General features: G+C 49.9%; 1 protein-coding gene across 6 annotated transcripts in view; it reads right to left on the reverse strand.

Annotated features, from left to right (window-relative positions):
* Positions 1–631: 631 nt before the first annotated feature.
* FHL2 (four and a half LIM domains 2) overlaps positions 632–24,378 on the reverse strand; it is a 67,812-nt gene continuing 44,065 nt past the window's right edge. For 3 of the 6 annotated variants that reach the window (XM_082743798.1, XM_082743797.1, XM_082743799.1), the window contains 6 exons: positions 24,079–24,165; positions 22,907–23,086; positions 14,843–15,017; positions 7,927–8,096; positions 5,517–5,703; positions 632–1,259 (listed from right to left, as the gene is read on the reverse strand). In XM_082743798.1, coding sequence (XP_082599924.1) covers positions 1,108–1,259; positions 5,517–5,703; positions 7,927–8,096; positions 14,843–15,017; positions 22,907–23,062 — 840 coding nt within the window. In that variant the 5' untranslated portion in view covers positions 23,063–23,086; positions 24,079–24,165 and the 3' untranslated portion in view covers positions 632–1,107. The remainder of the gene's footprint in view (positions 1,260–5,516; positions 5,704–7,926; positions 8,097–14,842; positions 15,018–22,906; positions 23,087–24,078; positions 24,166–24,378) is intronic. The other 3 variants (XM_082743795.1, XM_082743800.1, XM_082743796.1) reach the window with 1 other exon arrangement.

Here is a 24,378-nt window from a genome sequence, read left to right on the forward strand (position 1 = left end):
TGCCTTCACAGATGGTTTTACAGACGAACGCCAAGCTAGGAGCTCAAATCATTAAGATCTGAGAGCTGGGAGTCTCTCTCTTTTTCTCTTTCTTTTTCTCTCTCTTTTCTTTCAGAAACAACAGAGGCTTCCAAAGCAATGCCCTAAATTGCTGGAGTAGTGGTAATACACAGATGAGCAAGAGGTCATCTCTGACCTCGAGGTGCTTGTATCCTTTCGTGATCCTTCCCTTTATGGATGAAAAGGCAGGTTGGGGTAGGATAGGGACCCATGGCAATGGGAAAGCACTGAGCCCTTTTAAGAAAAGTGACCCCCCAACTGCCTTCACTGTCATTAGCTCATATTCTGCTGGCTCATATTCTGGAGTTTCTGTTACTGCATCCAATGCAGAACATTAAATTCTGAGAGATACAGAGTTTGGGAGAAAGGAGCAAAGAGAAGGGAGCCTGGAAGAGGTTGTGGTGCTGACTAAAGGTTTTCTTTGAAATGAAAGGTGTGATGGATCTCCATGAATGCTGCCCCAGCCTGTCTGAACTTGTACTTCATACGGTGATCAGTGGAACATACGATCACGTGCCTTATACCGCAATGTTCAGAACTTCGATGTTTAATCATTATTTCACACACTGTGTGTGGCCAAGGATTTTGTTTTTTATTAACTTTTTCTTAACTTTATTGTAAGCTATACGATCTTGCTCTAGGTCTTACATGACAGGAAGCTACACATTGTAAATGCCCACTCTTCAATATCTCATGTAGTTCGGGAAACTCAAGTTCGTGATGTGTTAATTGCACTTAAACATTAAATATGTAGTGAAAGAAAGGTACATGGATAAAGATGTCATTCAAAAGGATTTTTACACTTGGAATTGCCCTGCTTGATTATGAAAATTCAACATCATCTTCCCACCACAGGTTTACAGAAGGTTTTCCTCCTTCCCTGGGACTGAGCTAGTACAAAGGATTAAAGGGTTTAAACAAACGTGAATATCACTGAGAAGCACAAGAGGAAAGTTTCAGCATGGCCGGTGGAGACCAGACACAACACTGCCTGGTGGAGAATGAGAGTGTCTAAATCCGTGCGTGTCACAAGCAGCCGTGTGGGCTTCAGATGTCTTTCCCGCAGTCAGGGCACAGGATGTCATCTCTTTCTGTGAGGAAGCCTCGCCCCACCAGTGAGAGGGAGCACTTCTTACAGTTAAAACAGTCGTTATGCCACTGCCGTTCCTCAAAGGAGATGTACTTTGTGCCACCAAGTCCTGTTAACAGAGAAGAAAGAACACCAGGGTGGAAAAAGAAAGGGGCCATGGCTGGGGAGAACCAGGCCTCCAGGACCAACGAAGGAATTCTGGTTTGAGCCATTTCAAAGCTGGACTGTGTAGTCTGGAGAGAGTGAGTTTCTAATGGCTGGCAATCCACAGGTCAATCAGACACCCAGCGGAGCTCGTACTATGAGCAGGAACAGATACACAAACCAGCTCCAAAACGACATGATCAGAGCTCTAATTATGGAGGGACGATTGTGTCTATCTGTCTGTTCCACCAGAATGAAACTCTAGGAGATCTGGAGCTGGTTTCTCTTATTTCTTCCCTGGGTGCCTCGTGTCTGGTACTCAATTATTTCGTGATTTCATGAATGAAGTGCTGAAGGGACGTTAGAGGTAAATACGCATTTTCTCTGGCATGGCCAGGAAAGGCCTCACTAAAGAAATGGCATGTGGATGTGGGGGGTGGCCATTCTTGAAGAGTGAATATCATGAGATAGACCACAAAGTATGAACTTAAGTGTGAGGGGGGAAGGTGGGCCGCTAGGGTGGGTGGGAGCGCATTCTGGTGTGTGGGCAATAGAGAGGACCAGCTTATTATATTTTAAACAAGAGATGTAATAACTCGGTTCGGTGCTTGATTCTTGTTTGATGGCGAATTCTCATCAAATGCTTAAGGTACACCGGCCGCCTATTACCACATGGTTGCTTGGTCCCGCCCCTGAGCCACCTGAAATCAACTGGAATCAAATACCCAGGGTTATTGGGAGTTGTGATCCATTCCACTGAACTCTGGATCATGAATTCCAATTACAAAGAGTTCTTTCCAGAAATAATGGTCCAATCTGCCACAGTAAAAAGAAAGCAACCGCCTTGACTGCTCCATTTATAAGGGCTTGAAGTCTCAGGCTAGCCTGAAAAGTCTGTAATGCACCAAACAGGTAGTTCCTTTTATAAAAGAGCTGGCTAGGTTGACGTGGGGCTTTCAGTCTTCCACCCAGGGGAGACCGGCAAGCTAGCCACCCCCCCAACTCCCCGGCTAGTTAGAAACTGCTTCAGTTCAAGTTCAGTGCTCCTTCCAGTGTCACCCTAGCCCTGTGGCTGGTGGGGTATGCACTAGCACAGCTTTTCGACTTTCTTTTCCCACAGCTTGAAAAGCAGAAGTACCCTCAATATTCACAGTTACTAAAACACTGACTGCCTTTACGCATCCTGGACCCCTAAGGGCTGTGGTCACATAGCTTTTGCGCTGGGCCTGCAGTGGCACCAAACCTGTGATTTAGGTCCATGGGTCTCAAACTTCCTGCAGATCTGAATCACTTGGGAAGCTTTTCAGGCTTCAACTATCACCCAGGTCATAGCCCCTACCAATTAAATCGTGACCCAGGCAGCAGTCATTTTTCTAAGCTCCCCAAGGTGTTTTGAATATGTAGCCAGGTCTGAAAACAAGAGGTTTTCGGCAACACTTGATTTAGCGGCAGGGACTGCAGAACAGTTGAAAGGTAATTTTTTGTTTTTTGTTTTCTCAGCACTGAGCAAACTGAAAAGCCAAGAAGCGGCTGGGATGCCCCAGCATTTCTGCCATGCCAAGTCTCTCCTTTGTCTCACCTCTGACTAAGTCCTGCTACACTGGAGATCTGGGGCCAGGAGGAGCCCTGGCAGGGACAGGATGAAGAAGGATGTTAGTGGGAGGTGCTGTGCCGGGTGACGTCCCAGGGGATAGCCTCCTTTTAGAAACTCCACTGTTTCCTTGATATAACAATCAATGGGGCAAGTCACAGAAATGAGAATTAAAAACAGCCCAAGGAGGACGAATGTTCCTAACGGGGAGAGGCATACACAGTCAACTATTGTCATTTGAGGTTTATGGCCAATGGCCCCAGAACTCCAGCTTGAACAGAGCTCATCTAACAGGTGCATTTTCTCCATAAGGCACCTTACAACCTGCCTGTGCTTAGGAACACAGACGGCCTGTCTGCACTGCCCCTCGGGAGCCACTTTCAGCAGCGAAACTGCCAATAAAAAGCACAAAAATGGGGGCACCTGGGTGGCTCAGTGGTTTAAGCCTCTGCCTTCGGCTCAGGTCATGGTCTCAGGGTCATGGGATCGAGCCCCGCATCGGGCTCTCTGCCCGGCGGGGAGCCTGCTTCTCCCTCTCTCTCTGCCTGCCTCTCTGCCTGCTTGTGATCTCTCTCTCTCTCTCTCGTCAAATAAATAAATAAAATCTTAAAAAAAAAAAAGGCGCAAAAATACAAACAACGTGGCAGTAAATAGTCCGTGAATAGGACCCTTGGTTATAAAATGAGAATCGAAATGAGTCAGACGACTCAAAATGTTTGCCATTCTGTGGGTGTCTGGGAATGACCACGAAAAGCAAATTGAGTGCTGATTTTGAAGTTACAAATAAATGTTAGTGAGTAGGCGAATTTGCAGGTCTGGACTCTGAGTAACGAAGACTGACTGTATTTGTGTGTGGATTTTGCATCACTGTGCACAGAATGCGGGAAAGTAGAACTTCAGATTTACTTAAAAAATCATTTAAATTGTTGCTGAAGAGAAAATGCTAAGTAAGGATCTATTAAAAATCCAATCTAAAGTCACAATCTCATACAATTGTTTAGGGATTTGGCTACAAGTATATTTTAACTGCAATTTCAAAATTCCTCTGTAGGCTCCAGAACATTAATCTCTGAGTTCCAGAGAAGTAACTTTCCTCTTTTGGAGGAAAGTGTCCATTGTTTTCCTTGTGTTGTTTTCTTTCTTCTTCTTCTTTTAAAATTTTTTTTAGTGCTACCATGGGACTAACACATATCTGATACTTTACATGTAAAAGTGCTTTTATCTAAATTACACTGCTTTATAAGGTTTAATTTTATAAACATTTACTTTCATAGGCATTACCATGAAAACAGCATATGTTAGGGGACTGCATTTCTTCCCCCTGAATGATTCCAGTCTGGTATATAAATGGCTGGAATCAGGTTAAGGGAAAAATTTAAATGCTGTGCTTCTTTTCTTTGTATTTTAATTCCTTATGGAAATACGAGCTCTGGATTACCCAGGAAAGGATGATTTTAGCGACCTTGGGCTTCCTGCATCAGGGGCGTTGGCTGAGGTGAGTGCCCTCAATTCTAGACAAGCAAAAAGAAAGTCGGGGACAAGCACACACGGGCTGTAAAATGTCTGTGTGACCACACAGCGGCGCCACACAGGGATTCCAGGCTGCGAGGCTTAGATGACACGTGTCGGCCACCTGCCATGGACAGGGATCAGCAGTCACCTGAAAGTGGCAGAGCTGGGAATCCCACGGCCCAGAACGCTGTGTCCTCACAGAATTCTCTTTCCCTTCTGGCCCAGTCACGGGTTTGTGTGGTGGTGTGTGGTGCACGTCTACAGGGCTGGAGTCTGGCCAGCCGTCGGCCCTCCACGCTCGATTTCTCGGCAAGTCCAATAGTTTGGTGCAACGCTGGTCTGCAACCGGACTGCAACCAACCAGGCTTTGGGCTCTCGGTCGGCCCCAGCCTTTGGGGGATAAGAAAGAACCGCCTAGAATCTTGTCCTTTGCCCTCATGTAGCTATGGCCTTGTGGTCGACAAGTCCCTCTAAAATGCTAGGGAGCACCTTTATTATCTTTTTTTTTTTTTTTTTTTTTTTTTTTAAGATTTACTCATTGATTTTGAGAGCAAAGAGAGAAAGGGGGCACAAGTGGGAGAGAGAATCTCAAGCAGACTCCGCACCCCGGGGGAGGGTGGAACCCCACATGGGGCTTGATCTCACCACCATGAGATCGCCAAATCAAAGAGCGGAAAGCAGGAGTTGGCGCCCCTAGGAAGCCCCTTTAGAAACGCAGCCTCGCGGCTCAGCCCAGAAATGCCAGTTGCCGGTGCTCACCCGCGGGCCGCATGCGCACAGACCGCGGTTTTGGAAAAAACCCAGCCGAGGGCAGAAACAAGACCCCTTGAGAACAGGCCACGTGGTTTCCAGGGACCAGCTGAGCTAGAAGGGCCGCGCTACGTGCTGGCGGCCATCCCCGCCCCTGTCACAAGGCCCGGCGAGCGCGGCCGCAGAAACACCTGATCCGTCCGGGAACCTGAGGGAGGCCCCCGAGTCTCAGTCTCGGAGGAGAGGCAAAGTCTGGGGCCGCAGTCGTGCCCCTGGTCCAGCCCTGGCGGTGGCCCGGTGGGGAAGGGCTGCTGCCTCGCGCGCGCCCAGCGGGAACCCTCGCCCGGGACCCTGAGTCGGGACACTCACCGCTGATGGGGTGGGTGCAGCCGGCACACTTCTTGGCGTACAGGTCGCAGAAACAGCTCAGGCAGTAGGGGAACTCCTCGCGGGACGTGAAGCGCTGGCCCGACAGCGGCTTCTTGCACGCGGTGCACACGAAGCACTCCCGATGCCACGGCTGCTCCCGGTATGTGACGCCCCCGGTGGTGATGGGCTGGAGGAGGCAGGGAAGCCACGGTCAGCGTTCCAGGGGCCCCCGGGGAGGGGTGGTTCTGGGTGGCGCGAGAGCCCCCTCCTGAACCCGACGGGTGTGTGAGGGGAAAAGGCACGGAGACATGGCATGGCCACCCCTAGTGCGCACAGAAGGTGCGGGAAGGTGCGGGGAGGAGCGCGGGCAGCGAGGGATTGAACCGCGAGGGACCTTTCTGCGCCTGCGCGCACTTCTGCTAAGCACAGAGTGGGACTGTCTGGTGGTTTTCCTCTTATAATTTCCTAGCATTTTCTTTACTCTAGATTACTGTATTGCAAGGAGACAGTACAGGATACACAGAACCTACCACATACGCGAGCATTATTTATGCCATCAGCGAGGCTTCTCGTCAATCGCCCGCTCTTACTGATTTTCTTAAAAGATTTAATGTATTTGACAGAGAGAGCAAGCAAGCACAAGCAGGCAGAGCAGCAGAGGGAGAGGCAAAAGCCAGGCCCTGTGCGGGCTCAAGCCCAGCTCCCTGGGATCATGACCGGAGCTGAAGGCAGTCACTTAACCAACTGAGCCACCAAGGCGCCCCAACAGCCTGCTCTTAGTAGGTAAGCTTTCTGGGAGTCCAAAATTCGATGTGGATTTTCAACTGCACAGGGGGCTTGGTACCCCTGGCCCCCTGTTGTTCAAGGATTGACTGTATAAAGTCCCTTACATTTTATAGACATGATTTCCATTTTACAGGTGAGTAAACTGAGACCCAGAGAAATGCAAGGACTTGCCTAAGAATTCATAGCTAAAGACAAAGCAGGTGCCAGGGTTCAGGACTCTTTCTGTCCTATATTCTTTTCATTAAACTATAAAGTAATAATGATCATCCTACAAATATCCCCCTTGGATCAGAATGTATGCAAAATAAATTCGGCTGCAAAGTATCTGCTGGATACAGAGGGCAGGTATAATAAGAGGTTTGCTCTGCCTGGCACACGCCCTTGTCTTCCTTGTGTCTGGATTCCACGTCCCCCGGCTAGCTCAGACCTGCTCCTGGGTGTTACTGTCTCATAGCTTCTCTTCCTAAACACCAGCCTGGCTCCCACTCCCAGTTAGTTCAGATCATGCCCGTATACACTCTGCTGACTCTGTTCTCCTCCAAGGCACACTTGTCGATAAGCATTTGAATGTTGCCATTGGACTGCATTTCCCCCCAGACCCTAGTAGCCCTGAGGGCCTCCCTCCCTTAGCGGGTAATGGATGTGTCTGGCATGAAGGCTTTCTTGCGTCCCCATGAACACACACAAGGCCATGCTTCTCAGAGGATGCGCTACCTTCATTTCTGCGGCAAAACAAGGCAGCCATAAGGTTGGCAGGAGCACAGTGGAAGAAAAGCAAATGACATGAACTTTCCTTGGCTCTTGACGACAACAGGCAGACCAAACAGAGAGGGAGTGAGAGGAGAAGAGGCTTGCTGACATAAACACAGCAGGTTTGTCGAAGGAGGCAGGGATACACAGTAGATAAACAGCATAATCTTAGCACGGGAACTGGGAGGAGGGGAATTTAAGATTGTAGTTAGTGTACCACTCTGCCTTTTGAAGAGGTGCTGGCAGGACGGGCACCTGACGCCCCACTGACCCTTGCGTGGCATAGCAGCCAGAGGCCAGGCTGGGCCCCCACAGGCCCAACAGCAGAGTCTGTAATAGGGCCCGAGCCAAATAGTGTGCAATCGCTCTATAGTGGGCTCCTTTCCCCTCGGTAACCCAACAGCCAAGACAGGAGGGCACCAGACTGAGGGGGCAAGTGTGCAGCTAGCAACCTGGGCCCTGTCCATGGGGCACAGCCTCCCTTTGCTCCTCACGTCCCTCCCTCCCTCCCTGGAGTTTTCCTGTTCACTGATGGGAGTACAGGGTAATGGGACTGCTTTGGGATAATAAGTTTTCCTCGCCTTTAATGTATGTCATAAACGGGAACAAATATTTGGCAATGTTCTAGAAGGAGGGAGGGACACGGGATTTTATCTCTGATCGCGTTGTAGGAAGAAGGCCTGGAGTGGGGGGTCTGTCCGGGGGTAAATGCACATGCACGCAAGAGAATTTTGGGATGGGGGGCCAGCCCGGCAAGACTCCTGTGCCATTCAGGTACCACAGGTGTTGTCACTTGGGGGAAGGAGGGCTGAAGCCAAGGGCTGTGGAGCAAATGGACTGGAATGGACAAGGTCCAAGGGAGGATGAGAGATACCTTTTGGCACTGAATGCACTGCAAGGCGTACTGTTTCTCATAGCACGGCACGCAGAAGTTCTGGTTGTCCTTTGGGATGAAGCTCTTGGTGCCGATGGGCTGCTGGCAGCGGCGGCAGACGAAACAGGTCTCATGCCAGCTGCTGTCTTTGTACTCCATCTTGCGGGTACCTGTCATGAGAGTTGGGAAGAAGCAGCAAAGGGCAGAGCTGACGACACGGCTGGCTCGGAGTACCTGCCGTCCACGTCTGGAACCTGCCCACGGGCTAGTCTGGTGACTCCAGCAAGTCACTTTAGCTCTCAAAGGCTCACCTTGAAATGGGCCTGTTTTGGAGAGGGCAGGGACTCTGTGTTTCTGGGTTCGCCCCTGTATACCCAACTTCCAGAACAATCTCTGTGCGTACTCAGTATGTAATTTGTCCCGAAGGAGGTTAGGAACATGAAGTAGAAAAAGTATCTGTCTCTGTCTCTCCAGACTGCAAAACAGAGAATTCTGGCAGGGCTCAGACTGTCTGGACAGAGTGGGAATTCCAGAGCTCAGTGGCCCATTAATGAATACTCTTCTGTTTTGCAGTGGGATGGAAATCGGTGGCGCGTACATGAACCTGGAGTCTCAGGCCGGAGTCCGCGAGGAGTCTCCATGGCACTCACTTCCTGTGACCTGCCGTGGAAACCAAGCCGAGATGTGTTGTAGCTCTACCATTAAAATTGATGACTGATTGCTATCATTAAAAGCCACATGTGGGGCACCTGGGGTGGCTCAGTCTGTTAAGTGTCTGCCTTCATCTCCGGTCCTGATCCCAGGCTCCTGGGATTGAGTCCCCGTGTCGGGCTCCCTGCTCAGCAGAGAGTTTGCTTCTCCCTCTCCCTCTGCCTCTCCCCTTGCTTGCATGCTATCTCTCTCTCAAATAAATACATTCTTAAAAAAATAAATAAAATCCACATGTGACACTCAGACATCCCATTTAGAAATTTTCTGATCTGATCTTGTGACATCGCATTTCCTTTCGAGTAACTTATCATTTGATATGTTTACGTGATTTCTTCAAGGAGCTCAGGAAGTCCTAGAGAACTGGAAACGCTGTTTGGCTCACCCCATCCCCCACCACCAAGCCGGAGTCACAGTATTCAGTATTTGTTAATGTTTTTCCATACTTTTTCAAGAGAATAAAAGTATGTGTATTTACAGAAAGAAATGGTTCAAGACAGGTTGGTGTGCAAACCCCCTTTGCATGCAACACAAGGCAAGTTTGCAGGGAAAGGAGGGTAAGGACTGAAAAAAAAAAACCCCAACTTCTCCAAATACTTGAGTGGTCTCCGGGCCGGGCACCCCGCCTGCGGCCCATGCACGGTCCGCACTACCTCGTGTTACAATCAGGGTTTTCCTGGGGCACAGCCCCACCTGTTCCCTTACTTCAATTGTCTGCAGCTGCTTTCACACTACAGTGGCAGAATGGGTCATTGGGACAGAAACCATGGCCCTTGAGACCCCAAATATTTGTCTGGTTCTTTCTGGAAACATGTTAGCCAACCCTGGGCTCACTGCAAGTCTGGGGCTGAGGCATGTAGGATGCAATGGTTAGACGTCACAGTGGGATCAGGCCAAGGGGGAGTGAGGGTACGAGCAGGAGCCCCGGCTTCGAACCAGGGCTGCCTGGCATAACGCAGGCAGCCAAAGAGTCTAGAAACGCGCCAAACTTTAGCTTAAGTCCAAAGATGATATATATGGTCAAAATGATGGGCTTAAGGGCTGCATTTTGTCTGCTTGCAAGGTTGACAAAGAGCTGTCCATCTCTCGAGAAATTAGGATATGTGCAGAGAATCGCTGCAAGATTATTTATTCGCTGTCACTTTCGGGTCACTTTCTCCGCTTCCTGTACTTCCAAGCCAGGGCATTTGGGCACCATCTTCCGTAAAGTATGTACAATACTCAGGTTGTGTGCAGGTGCCAGAAGCTAGGGATGGGGGGGGGGCATACATGGTGGGGGAGGCACATAACAGTTTTCAAAGCTGCAGAGTCCAGTCGTGGGGTGATGAGTCCTGACACAAGGAGAATTACACTGAGCAACGGAATGTCATGTAAAAATAGTGGAAGATTGGTGATTTAAACCTAGAATGATTTTCTTTGTCTCCAGGGGGTTATCTTCCCACGTGTGTTTTTGCCCCTTGCTCTTTTACTCTCCCCCTTCCCCTGATAAAGCAGCTTAAAAACCAAAGGATCTTGTCAATGAACAGAGGGCAACTGTATGCTCACTGAAGACGGCAAGCAAGACCGGGTGAGTTTGTTCTTGGTGTGTTGAGGAATAATGGCCTTTTATTATCACCAGTCAGGAGCCCTGGGGAGCGGGAGGGGGGTGAGGGGCAGCACTTGTAGCCCTTTTGGGTGGTTTCCAGCAGCCTCCAGACACCTGCCGAGTTTATTGTACAACACAGCCAGCAGGGGGCAGCAAAGGTCCTTCTAACAGACCATGCCACCTCTCAGGCAGATGGGAGTACAGGGTCCTGTTGAAGGGGTGTCTTTTTTCTGTTTCGAACCGACTACAGTGGAAAAGGGTGAGTTCCTGTGAGTCTACTCAGAGGAAGTAGTGCTCCTGCAAGGAGCAAACAGAGGCTCGTTTAGTAGCGGAGAAGCCCGGGAGCCTCAACCCCATGGCTTGTGGCAGTTTCTAGGTTCCTGGCTACTTCTGGGGGCTGTGGTCAGGTTTGAGTTTGTCAGTCAGCGCAGACCTCTTGTTTTGTTTTACTTAAATTCATTGCCATAGCCAAGCCGACGACCTGCGTGCCCATGCATCATGATTTCCTGGTAGCACTTCCAAAAATCAGACCAAAGAAAAGTAGCACATGCTATGATTCAGCACATTTTTTTCCTTTTCTTTTTCTTTCTTTTCTTTCCCATCCCTTCCTGCTCCATTCCCCGGTCCCACCCTCCCCTGTCCTTCCCTGCCCTGCCCAACTTCTCTCTGTCTCAATCTGTCTCACCAGGCATCTACATACTCTGCCTTTGGTGCTGAGCCCATGTCCTCTGCCAGAGGGCCCTCCCTTTTGAGACTTCTCCATTGGTCGAAGAAACCCAGCTCATCCTCTAAGACTGGTCCAATGTGACCTCCCCAGGGTCCCTTCCCGACCCTGCCCTGGGCCCATGCCCCCATCATGGCGGGTACAAGACGGGCTTCTCTAGTCAAGTCTCAGTGAGGGGCAACGACTGGTGAAAAGTCACAGCCAGGAACAGGAAGGCTGAAACCCCAGCCTGTCAGTTTCTAGGTTTTCCCTGAGAAATGGTTCAGGGAAGGAGCGCCACAGTGAGGGGGGAGCCTGGACAGACACCACAGGACAAGAAAATGGCATCTGTAGGACTGCTTTTGAATTTAATGTGACGCAGACCAGCAGGGGTGGGGGTGGGGAAACCAAGACTCCCCCAGCTCCCAAGTGGTTGTGCTCAGCAAGCTACTGCTCAGTAAAGAGGGACCCCCCACCCCTTCCTGCCTGTGTCCAACTCGCTCGGACTACACAAAGATGTTGAACAGGACATGATGCCAACACTGCTGTTCTGTCCTCCTCCTAGGGAGGCCCTGAGCACCCCATTCTGTGAAGGTTTATCCTGGGTGTCCTGTTACCCCACCTTGTGAATGAACCACCATTCACACCCGCCAGCTCCTGGCCCACCTTCTCTTATCTAGTTGAGAAGGTGGCTCGAAGCTCTGAGACCAGAGTCCTGGACAAGGTCCTAATCCTGGCTGGGCCACTGACAGTAGCCCAGGGGTCTGCCCCTGAACTTTCTGGTTTCTTTACTGCCGAGACAAGACAGGTGAACTTTAAGGTCCATTAAGCGTAAAACTGTCAATGCTCTTACAATTTTGTGGTGTGTGATTTAGCTGCTTCTGGTGACAAGTGCCTGAGCTTGTGGGGGGTGGGGGCAGGGGGCTTCAGTTCTCCATGGTGAACTATCCAAACAGTAAGCTCCCTCAGGTGTCTGAAGGGTCCCGGGCCAGCCCCACAGGTGCAGGTGTCAGGGATATTCGTGACCTCCCACTACCTCCCAGAGCTCTAGTGCAGTGGGACCCTGTCCCCACCTGGTCCTCCAGGTCTGCCAATGAGAGAAAGGGAGGCAGATGAGAGGGAAGGATTCCTTGCCAAAGGCCAGTACACTGCTGAGGGGGAGCAAACGGGCGAGCAAGCAAAACCAAACAAAAGGCAAACAGTGAGCTAAGAGCCCGCTGTTGGGGAGCAGAAGTCTCTGGCAGCCAGGGACCCAAGGAGGTGTGGAAGGGCATGGAGAGAGTCCGCTGTGAAGCAGAATGGAGACTCCCCTGGGCTCTTGTGATAACTCCATAAAGATTTACTTTGCTTTTAATTAATTTTGTGGTTCTCACCATGTCGGGACCACTCTGTCTCTGTGGGTGACTCCCTGTGGGGCAGGACCAGGGCCCAGCCCAGCTTTCGTTTCCATTTCACAGCCCCCACGCTGGGCCCTTGTCCCACACCTGCTGTGCTGAGAGGCCTTGGTCTGGGGTGGGGTGGGGTGGGGTTTGTTCCTTGCAGTAGCCTGGAGTCAGTTATCTTTAAGATATATTCGGCAGCAAAATGTAGGGCCATGAGAAACCATCTTATTGAAGCCTAATTATGCCCTTGCCTTTTTGAAATGTATTCTTTCTTATCCAACTTATCTCCCTAAAATAATACTTACTGCACGTCAGTCTCTCGCTCAAAAACCCTTTGGCATCTCTTCACTGCCAAACACCAAGCAAACGAAAAATCAAAGGAAAATTCAGGGCCATGGCAAGCAGGCTTCCGCTAAAGAGTTTGGCTCTAAATGACCAGGGAAACCCTAATTCCTGTCGCACGTTGGCGTGAACCCAGCTACTGCGTGAAATACTGTGACTCCGCTGGCTGCCAGGGTTATAAAAATCAACATTCAATCTGTTGATGCAACCAGCTCAAAACCCTCAACCCCAGCTCCTCTGACACATCTCATCACGACATGCACGAATACGGTGAATTTTTTTAAAAGTCACTCCTAAGGGACCTCTGTGTTTACTTCTATTTATTAAGGTAAAGACTTCAAGCCCTTTTTCTCTTTCTTAATTTAATTTTTTTTAAGGTTTATTTATTTATTTTAGAGAGAAAGAGATTGAGAGAGCAGGCACAGAGCGAGAGAGTGCATGCGCTCGCACGGGGAGGGGCAGAGGGAGAGGGAAAGAGAAACTCCCGCAGACTTCCTGTCAGCTTGGAGCCTGATGCAGGGCTCAACCTCACAACCCGAGACCATGACCTGAGCCCAAACCAAGAAATGGACATTAAACTGACCGATAAAATCAGGTGTCTCTGATTTTATTTTCTGAGAGAGAGAGAGAGTGTGTGTGTGTACACATGCATGAGTGGGGGAGGAGGGCGGAGGACAAGGGAGAAAGAGAATCTTATGGGGCTCGATCTCATCACCTTGAGATCATGACCTGAGCCCAAATCAAGGGTCAGATGCTCAGTCGACTGAGCCACTCAGGAGCTTCCAGACCTCAACTCCTTTAAAACAACACTTGAAAGCTTCACGTGTTTGATACCCCTTTTAGAAAAAACCTCAACCAACAAACCAAACCTCAAGGTCTTAAGTGATTGTTGTTGAAACGAGTTAAGCTTGTGAATAGGACAAATCATCAGATACCCTGAACACCACGACAGGCGATAAATTAAGGAAATTCCCTTTCGAAATCACAAGCCTAAATCACGTACACTCTAATTTACTCCTTAGACCACTTTTTTTATTTTTAAACCTGCTTCATCAGATTGAACACACGATTCCTGTGGGTTTGATTTCTTCCTACATCCGCCCTTAATTCCAGACCTCCCTGGGATGAAGGATGCTTCCCCGCTGCATCCTTAGGGATGGTCCTGTGAGTGGGCACCCCTCGCTCCACCCCTGGGCGAGCTGGCTGGAGTTTCTCAGCAGGGCAAGGCTGGGCCTGACCAGTGTCCCTCCTGCTCCCATGATCCTGATATGGGAGAAGCTCTGCCGGCGCCCGCCGACCAGAGGCCTCAGGGCCGCATCTCTCCAAGCCCTCCATTTACTCACAGCAGGCTGGGTCCCCAGCCACCTGACTGGACTCCAGGGGCCTCGCCAATGCTTCATGAGACTCTGCCTACGGCGAGGGCCACATCTCTGGCAGACGTGTGCTGCGCAGCGTTTTCTCCTGGGTCCCTCGGATTCTCTGGTAGGGATGCCCGCTTCAAAACGTCCCACGTGGGCCAGAGACTAAAAAATTACCTATAACTCAGACTGAAACGCAAGTCTGTATTTTTGTTTTCTGACTCCGGCAAATCTCCCCTCGGGTAGCATTTACTGGTCACGCAGACGACAGAGACCATGGGTCGTCTGTGGCCTGTCAGCCAGGTGTAGCCATCATGCCTCCCTCTCACCTGCCCACGGTCCACATCTCAGTCCCTTCTCTGGGTGGTTAGTCTCCTTGCCCTTATTTTTGGATGTGCCTGTCAAGACTTTTTGCTGCCATATATAAAAATTCTATATGCTTTCAATCACCCAGTTTTTTAAAATGAAAGCTTCCTCTCTCCCACAGAACAGAACCAGCCAACTTTGCCCAAGAAACAAAGGACACCATGCCATCCTCCCCCGTAACAGCCAATCTCCTTATTACTTGATTAACACTTGACCCCGCTGTGGTCAAGTCTGCATGCGTGCAGAATGAACATCTGTCTAGCACACGGAGCCCAGGAGGACGGGGGATGGGGTGAGCCGCCTGGGCTCACTACTCCGCGACTGCCCAGCTCCCAGCCCAGTGCCAGGCATGCAGCGGGGCCCAGTACCTCTTTGCTGAAATAGCCCAGCGAGGACAAATTCAGCAAGTGGAAGGGAAGAAAAGAGTAAGCATGCACTGTGGCACCGTGAGGAAGGAGGGCGCGTTCCTGACCTGGCATGATGGTCTTCTTGCATTCCTGACACTTGGAGGAGTACTCGTGGGAGTAGCAGTCCGTGCACAGCAGCTGGTCCTCCTTTGCAGCGAAGGGCTTGTCCACCAGTGAGCTCTTGCACCGAAAGCACTGGAAACAGGCCTCATGCCAGTGTCGGTCCTTGTAGGACAAGTCCTGTAGACCCAGAGCATGTGACACAATGAGAGGGTGGGGGGGGGGGTCGCAGATGCTCTGCTTGACCCACAGCCCCGGCGAGTCCTACACATCCCCGGCGAGTCCTACACATCCCGGGGCAGAGAGGGAGCAGAGAGGGGCCGAGGCCCATAGGCATGCCTGGACCGTGACCTTGCTTATGAAACGTGGAGGGCTGGGCTTTCCTCTGGCTGCATTTTGGAACGACCATTGAGATGTGGGGAGGTGTGGATCTATGTGTCAGAAAGATGTGTTTTCCAGAACAACATGGGTTTCCCTGAGGTGTGGTCTGTAAGAAAGAGAAGCACAGAACATGCGATTCATTACTGCTTCTCATTGGCAAAACTGGCGAGAGAGAAACAGAGCACAGGGCTTAGCTCAGAAGGAACTCAGCAAAACCAAGTGTGAGAGCAGAATCCCAGGGACCCGGGCAGGACAGAGAAAGAGCTGCGAGGGCAGGGACAGGACTCTGGCTTCAGATGGAGGAAGGGGATCAGAAGAGATTTCTGGTACACCAGCTGAGTGTGTCTGGCCCATGGACAGCAGGGAGGCGGGTGGAGGGGCCGGAGAGGGACTTTCAGATAGAGACAGAGCATGAACACAGGAGAGAGGTCAGAGAGACGGGTACTTGACAGAGGTGTGGTCAGGCTGGAGGGACAGCCCAAGGCCCAGCAGGGGAATCCAAGCCCAGACTAGGGCCGGAGGGTCCTTATATTTCTGTACAGAGATTAAAATGGTCCTGAAGGCAGCAGAGAGGGGATGAACTATTTAAATGGGAGGAGGGAAATCACCCTGTGCCTGACTGGTTATTTTGACAAATGAAACAAAGTATAAACTGCTATAATTCGAGTTAGAGACTATATAGGCAAACTCATTATAAACCAGGAAGCCTGAATTTTTCCAGGAAGAAATCATTATTTTTCTCTTTCTGGGACACCAGTCAGGGACACTCATTGCCAGGCTGTGAGTTTGGGCACTTTGCAGCCCTGCAAGGTAAGTATTATTTTGGAAGCTCAGAGGAGCTCAGTGACAGGCACACAGTCACTCATGGGCATGTAGCTGAGCCAAGCAAGGTTCAAGTTCACGTCCCTTTGATTCAGAAGCTATTGGCAGTGCGCTACTCCAGGTAAACTCCTGGTTGAACGTGGGTTCGACCTTTCAAAAACCGCACCCTTGATGAGATCTATACATATCCACTGAAAACATTCAGAAATAATGCCACATTTTGTATGTAATGAATGCAGCTCAGCATTGCCTTTGTTGAGACTTTGAATAAAGTCAAACAAGCCACTAACTCCTTGTGCGGTAGGAACAGGAGTCAGCCTCCTGTGAGAAGAGTTGGGAGGTTTTGATCGTTATCATTGTGATACTACTGAACTACGGAATAAAGGCATTTTAACATTTTTTTGTTACAGAAGACGGTACTGGCAGTTTCTCAAAAAATTAAAAATAGGATTACCATATGATCCAGCAATTCCACATCTGGGCATTTGCATAAAGAATCAGACCTGTATCCATAGTAGCATTATTCGCCGTCACCAAAGAAGAGGAAGCAACCCAAATGTCCATCAAGGGATGCACGGATAAGAAAAAGGTGGTACGTACCCACAAGGGAATATTATTCAGCCCCCAAAAGGAGAGGAAATTCTGATGTGCAGGAAGCCTGAGGACATTAGGCTCAGTAAACTAAGCCAGACGTAAGAGGACAAATGCTCTAGGAGGACACTCATACGGTGGGAGCCAGAGGCTGGGGGACAGGGTCAGAGAAGTAGTGTTTCCTGGGGACAGAGTTTCAAAAGCAAGGTGAAGACACCAGGTTGGCCACAGGACAACATGAATGCGTGTGGCACTACTGTCCTGTGCTCTTCAGAAGGGCGAAGTTGATATGTTTCAGGTTATGTGTATTTCACCACAATTAAATAAATAGGTTTGACTATTATGCAGCAGGTGGGAAAGCCTTTGCCGATGTTAGGTGGTTTCCCTCTGTGCAGACCAGACACCTCGGAAAGATGGCCCCTGTGGAAAAGCTGCTAGCATTTTCCATGCTGTGACTCACCCACCGCCTGGCTGAGTGGAGAAGCCTAGAAAGGGCTTGAGGGCTGAGGGGAGACAGTCCCGGGCCCAGCCCTGCGTGTGGGCTGCCGAGGACATCGGCATAGACAGACAGCGGCTACACAACATATTAGTGAAACAAGAAGGAAAGGAAATACAGGTTCAAGGAAACTAGCCTTCCTAGGCTCATCTTCAAAAAAATGGAGAGAGGAAGCTCAGTGGGCAATATAGTGACAGCAAAGCCACCAGACGTCACCACAGTCTCCACCCTGCTCAGCCAGGCCCCAGATGGAAGGAAAGAGTTGCCGAGGGTCGGCAGTGTGCATGGACAGTTGTGGAGAAGCTCGTCTCAATGCTCCCATGGGTGAGAAGCACGGCAGAAACCCATTTTTCCTCCAGCGAACCCGAGCACATGGCAGCTACAGGTAAACGGATGGGTTGACAGTCATGAGACACTAAAACGTTCTCCTTTCCATGCGGGGGACCAGCCACATGGCTTCTTTAGACCTCAGGCATCAGTGCAAGACTTCTGGTGCCCAAGCCATCACACATCGGCACTCTGGCCCATGCCGGGCCTGGCCTCAGAAGGCTCTTCGCCTCCTCTCCAGCTGATGGGCCACCTGCTCTGTGAGCTGCCCCAGCCGGGACGGGGTGGGGGGGGGATGTCACACACCGCCCCGAGTGAGCACACTGCGACCGCCAGCCTGTGTCCACACCGTTTTCAAAATCCTGCATGGAAACCCTTATCTAACTTGTTATGCTATCAGGTTTCCCTGTAGTTCTCCTTGGGCTCTCGGCTTGGGCTCTCTTTGGAAGTCAAAGCTAAACTAATGAACTCAGGTCACAGCTTCCTCTTGGACTCACTTCTTAAGAAAGCCCACAATACATAGGAAGTGAGAAAAGACTTTATGGCAAGAGGAAGGTAACTCAACACTGCCGGCTTGGCTTTCTAAAGGCACACTGAGGTTTCTAGCCAAGACAACATTCTCTTCTGACTCTTGGCGTGGGGCAGGATTTTAGCTATAGGGGTCCCCAGAGCTGAGAGGTGGGCTGGCAACTACCACCCAAAGACCCAGACCACTTCTATGTGCCTGGCCCTGAGCTTCACATCACACTGAATCCTTCCCTCAAAGTCTTGGTACCCGAAGGCCCGTCTCCTTTCCTGTGTGCGCAGCTTCAAAGAGACAGTTTTGGTTCTTAGGACCAACCTAGTCCATCTTACTTAATTCTGATACGTATGGAGTACGTTGTGCGGTCCCCAAGGACACAGTTTTGATGCTGGTGGTACAAGGTTAAGAAATATAGACTCACTGACTTTGAACCTCAAAATGTCCTAGAAATATCATGGTTCTAAAGTCCTCTAGAAAGAATGAAGGAGAAGGAAAGACAGAGTAAAAGAGAACAAAAGAGAGAAAGAGAAAGAAAGAAGGATAGATCTTTTACACATCCCAGAAAACATACCAAGGCTAATTATGTGCTCATGGAAATGTCATAAATTGCAGTAAAATGTTGATAAACAATGTAAGATTAGGCCCAAACACTTCCTTTGTGATTTCATTATTTTTCCACGTCGGAAACATTCTTAATATGGGAAGCGCTCCTTGGTTCTGAACTTGCCCTTTCGGAGACTCCAGCTGAACCCGCGGGAGGGGCTGGTGGCCTGGCGGGACCCTCGAGCCCTCAACTGGCTCTAAGTGGCCTCAGGCAGCACAGTGGCCCTCCCTGAGGATGGTGCTGGTGCCACCCCTCCTGGGCTGGGGTGCAGTTCAGAGGCAGATTTCCCAAATCCACCCCTTCTCAAATCCACGCGATTTCACTTGATAGATGGATTTTCAGAGCCCTTCACGCTCTGCAGTTTGAACAGGTGTCCTATGCTTTGAGACCACCAGGGTGTCATGTTTTCAACAGAATGTTCCTTCAATTACTTAAGAACAAAGGTCCTGAAGAACAGACGGTGGCAGAAAGGACAGCACTCACTGTGCGGAACCCGATTTCAGGTGTCCCAACCGTGGTAACTCACTTAATTCCCGCCACAGTCACAAAGCAGGCAACCCCGTTTTCGGAAGTGGGAAAAGAGGCAACATAAATGTCTCCACACCTCAGCGGGTGGACGGTGAGCCCAGGCACATGTGGCTCGAGTCCCCCCTTGGGAGGGGGAGGTGTTGCTGCTGAGTGTGGGGTGCCTTTGGGGGTGTGCCTCCCTGGTACCCCTTTGGTTTTCCAGGGCCTGAGCGGTCCTTTCTGCGTGACCCACCTGGTCATCCTTTTTCCCAGTTCTGAGGATCCTGCTTCCTTCACTTCCCTCTAGAAACAGATTTGTCTCTTATGAGAGGAAATCCAAATACACAGACATATTTTCAGGGCTCACTACAAACTCTGCGGACAAATTACATGGAAACTCTACAAAGATGATTCATTCACTAAGCACTTAAAAATCACCTCAACAAATAAAAAAGTGCTGGGTGTGGGAGTTGGACAGTGAGGACGTGTCTGGAACATGTCTGGAAGAGTATCCCTTCCCACATCGGTGGGCGGGGGAGGCCTGCGTCCTGCTCCAGGGCAGGATGAACAGGTGTTTCCAATCAGACCTCATGCTTCCTACGCTGGCTGTGGTCAGGAGCCTTCTAGAAGTACAGCACAGACAGCTAGATTTCCCGTGGAGAAGTAAGAGTCCCCTCTCAGTGCCCTGGTTGTTTTCTGCCCAAGGAACCCAGAGATTTTCTGATCCTTGAGAACTTTATAGACATCCACTGAGAAACTTATAGTTTGGTGGGGGGGGGGGGGCGTGTGTCAAATTGAGTATCCATTCGATGTTTCCCATGTAATGATGCAAAAGCTGGAAAGTATGTTCCAGAAACACACTGAGCTGGCCATGTATCCCAGAGTTTGTTCAAGTCCCTGATTTGTGAAGCTCACAGTACGGGCAGCCCTCTCTGAGTTATGGGCCCCCCATACATGGTCCTTAGTTTCTCGACTTTTTTAAAGCCCAGAACATAAGTAGACCCATCCAAAAATATCTGTCATCAGACCAATTTTTTTTTTCTTTTGCTAGTATCTACAAATGTCCAAGAAAAATTTAAGGAACAGGGTAATGTTAGAGGAGCACGAAATTTTATTTGCATGACCTGTTTTCACCTTTTCCACTGGTCCTAAAATGAATGATTTCTCCACTTTGAGAGCACATTTCCTCAGAGTTACTAAATAGAAATAGCAAATACAACAGAGTGAGTGTGTAGAAACGTTTTCAAACCTATGTGAGCTAACTACCGAAATGGGTCCTAAAGTCCCATCTATATAACATAAAAGTCTCTCGATGCCGGCAAACTAAGCCCGATTCCCATTGGCATGCCAAGATTTCAAATCTCTACGCATGCACGTATCCTTCAGAAGAGGAGCTGAGCAGGGATCCTCTGCTGTTTTCAGCCACGGGAAGGGCCAACAGATCTGACAGCTCCACGGCCCCATGGAGGCCCCTCCTGCCAGGACTTTCGGCTTTGCTTCCTGACATAACAGGAATGTTTTTCCTATCCTTGCTTCCTCCCCAAAGTCAACAACATCATTACTTCTGAAAGTCAAGCAAATCATCCCAAATATTCAAGAGCTCCAAAGAGCCAAGTCAAGAAAGCATCTCTTTTCCTTCCATAGTTCAGAAAACCACAAGGCATAACTCCATGTATAGTAACCGTGCATCAGGGTTGAAAAGTTCAGCACGATTAACGCCTGGCTTTGCAACAGTCTTGTTGATTTTGGCCCGGCTCACGGGATTCTTGTTTATCTGCTCATCAAGTGTGTGTTGAAGGGTAACTAGCTTTCAGGGTCTTTGCACTAAATCGTATTGGAAAAATGAGAAGGGACTGCTGCTTTGTTTTTACTTCAGCCGCTGGTCAAGGATGACTACCCCAAATATCCAAATCGTGTCCTCTAAACCAGCCTCATTCTTTGTCCAAATTATATTTGAGCCTCTCACCTACTTAAGCCCATTCCAGGTTAAATTTTTATAAGGGATCATTTCTCCCCACTCTGTCTCTCAGTTCTTCCTCCAACTGGACATTTTTATTGATGTTCCCATAATGCAAACAGATTGAGAGACAGGGGGAGGCTTCCAGGGGGTGTGTGTGGAGGGAACATGCTGCAGAAAGAATAGGGCAGCAGTCTGATGGCGTTGATGAGATCATCAGCTGCTATTCAGAGTGCTGAGGCTCCTATCCAGAATGTAACAACCCCATCACCCTGGCACCTGTTTTATCTGCCTTTCCTAAAGGGGAAGATGGGCACAGAGGGGTCAAATAATCAGCACAAGCTCACACAGCTAGTGAGACCCAGAGCTGGGACTCAATGGGGCAGTTTGGGGTCGGAACACTTATGCCTGGCCTCATAAAGAAAGAAACAGGCACCAAGAGCCTTCGAAGAACCCATGGGGGAGAGCGAATCATTTATCAAACAATGCTAGAGACAGGACGGTTCCTCCTTTTTAGACAAGCAAGATCAGCCTCCTCTTGTTCAGGGGGCCCTGTCTCTGCACCTTCTGAAGTTTAGGCAAGCCTGCTGCCCCTCGGTTTCTTTTAGCCAGGCCGCCCCTATTCCACAGCCAAAAGTTCCGTGGCTGCAGCCTGGTTGCTGGTGGCCCGCTCTGCAGAGGCTTTATCTCTGCTTAGGGCAAAGGCTTCCCTCCATGCAGGATGGAAGTCATTGCCCAGCCATCACCAAATACCCAGCAGCACAAAAGGGACTGTACTGCCTTCTGCTTCCTGCCTTTCCTGGGAATGATGTGATAGAGGAAAGAAATGTCACACCCGTGCACTGGCTGGGTCACCACCTGCCTCCCCGTGGCAGGCATGGCCCGACCTGATCCAGCAGCAGCTACGAACTGATGTTCGTAACCACGGAGGAGACAGGCAAAGCCCCCTGCAGAGTACAAGGGAAGAGAGTGGGAGAGAGACCCCAAGATATCCCACATCGTCTTGAAGTCCGTTAAGCTTTAAATTCCTTTGGAGGTCCCCAAGGGACCCAGGTATGTACCAATTCCACGGCTCTGAGGAGGACAGTCCCTTAAAGTCTTGTCAAGTGTGTTTTAGCAACTGGTTAGCAGGTGAAGATGTTGGAGAACTTAGCAACATGGGTGAACCTCTAGGGGGATTTCTGGGTGGTCCGGGTTGGAATAAGAAGTGCTGAGAAGCACGGGCCAGGGTCCTCAGCGCTCAGCCCCGGCCAATCAGCATGAATGACCCGTGGCCTCCACCGACCCTGTTGATGTCATCCACAGTGGGAAAGCTGGTCATCATCCCTCGGGCATGAGCTTTTCCCCTTGACAAAGAAACACTACCAATCCTGATCTTCTCCCAATGAGAAGAAAAGAGCCCCTCAGGTTCCAGTGAAGTTAGTGCTTTACAAGCCCATTTATCTGGGAATCAGTCCCGGGCCACTCATGTGCCCAATCACTCACCCAGTGCACGGGGCAAACATGAGTGAGACAGCACTGCCGTCTGGAAAGCCACAGTACTGGGAGGTGGGGGGTGGGGGGGTGCAGTGTTTGATCAGGACACCAACAGCCACAACATAAGAAGTATGCTCAGAACACAGCATAGACGTCCTGGAAATGCACTCGCCAGGCATTACGGGATTAGGAGTGGGCACAGAGCGGCTGGAGGGAGGAGGCTCGGAAAGGCTTCTTGGCCGGAGGGGACAAGCCCATCAGAGGGGGCTCAAGACACAGAATTTCAATGGGCACTAAGGGTCACCACACACAAGCCTGTTGTTTCTGGGGCGCACGGAGGGACCCCAGAGTAGTGGGCACTGCCTGGGGGAGGCCCCGGGGGTACCTTGCAGTCACAGCCGATGGGCTTCCCGCACTCCTCGCAAGTGCTGGCGTAGAGGGCCTCAAAGCACGCCACGCAGTAGGGGCTGTCCTCCCTGAGGATATACTTCTTGCCGAAGAGAGATTCTTCGCAATGGTGGCAGTCAAAGCGCTCGGTCATCCTGACGCCCAGCCCTTCAACAGCCTATCAGCAAAAAGAAGAAGAACGTTCCAGTGAGCACACAGGGACGCTGTCCTACTGTCTGCCGTCATCTTTAGCCAAGGGGTGGGATCCCCTCTGGGTGAAGAACCGAAACTCACCTTTTCATTAGCTGTGATTTTTCAGAGATACTCACACACACACACACAAAAATAAATAAATAAAAATAAAAAAATAAAAAAATTTAGCATGGGGGCAGTTTTGTGGTTTGCGTGCATTTCACTTCCTTAAAAGTCCATCCCCTGGCTGGCTGTTGTTGACGGTGTCACAAAAAGCCATGTGGACTTTGGATACAGGGAGAACCAGCACCAGAGCTCTCATCCTGGAAGGGTTTGTGTCTTCTTCAAACATGTGACCCTGCCTTACATCTTCCCTTTCTCCCTGTCCCCAAAATAGAAAGGCCGGGATAGAAACAATATGTTCATTTCTAAAAAAGGTTTTTCATGAGCTCCCCTTTATGATGCATAAGTTTAAGAGTAAAAAACCACAGTGTCCAGAGGGAGGGGATATTGAAGTTGGTAAACCTGAGAGGCCAAAAGAACATTACCCTTGACCTTGATGTGACATTGGGAAGTGCAAACTACACTTGCACCAGAACAACTGCTGTATGTCCCTGGGGGCAGGTCACTACTTCTCTATGAAGATATGACCCTTCAGCTGCCCAGGTATCCAGATACAGGATAAAGGGGAAGGCTGGCTTCCAAGAGCAGAGATTATCACAGGGGGAAACGCAGTGACCATGGTCAATGGCTCTTGAGGCAACACCTCAAACCTTCCAGAGAGGAACAGGAATGCATCTCCGTGCCAGTCACCCTGCATTTTTTCCAGGGTGTGCATGGAGTGTGCACTTGCTGGGTGGGGGAGGGGCTACGAGAAGGAGGTGAAGGGAAGGGGGAGGAGCTTCTCAGTCTCAGGTGCTGCTGTCCCCATACAAACATCTGGAACTGGTGGAAAGAATGAGGCCACCATGGGCGTACCTGGTGTGGAAACGTGCCTCTGCGGTGCTGAAAACACGAACTCAGTCTTCTTCAGGAATATGTTCTCTAGTGGCAATATTTCATTTGCTAAAAGTGAAAATTTTTAGAACTTGTTAACTAGGGACACTGACTCTGTAACTTTGAGCCATGTTTTGCGAACTCTAAATACACGCGGTTCGATGTTCAGTGCTTTCAAACCATTTAAGAGTGAATTCCAGGAGAGCCCATGGTGCAAATAAAGTATGGCTGCCTGGTTTATGACAACAACAAATTTGATAGTGTTTATTAATTGTGTGCTCT

This window comes from Mustela nivalis, assembly GCF_964662115.1.
Source record: "Mustela nivalis genome assembly, chromosome: 8".
Lineage (NCBI taxonomy): Eukaryota > Metazoa > Chordata > Mammalia > Carnivora > Mustelidae > Mustela > Mustela nivalis.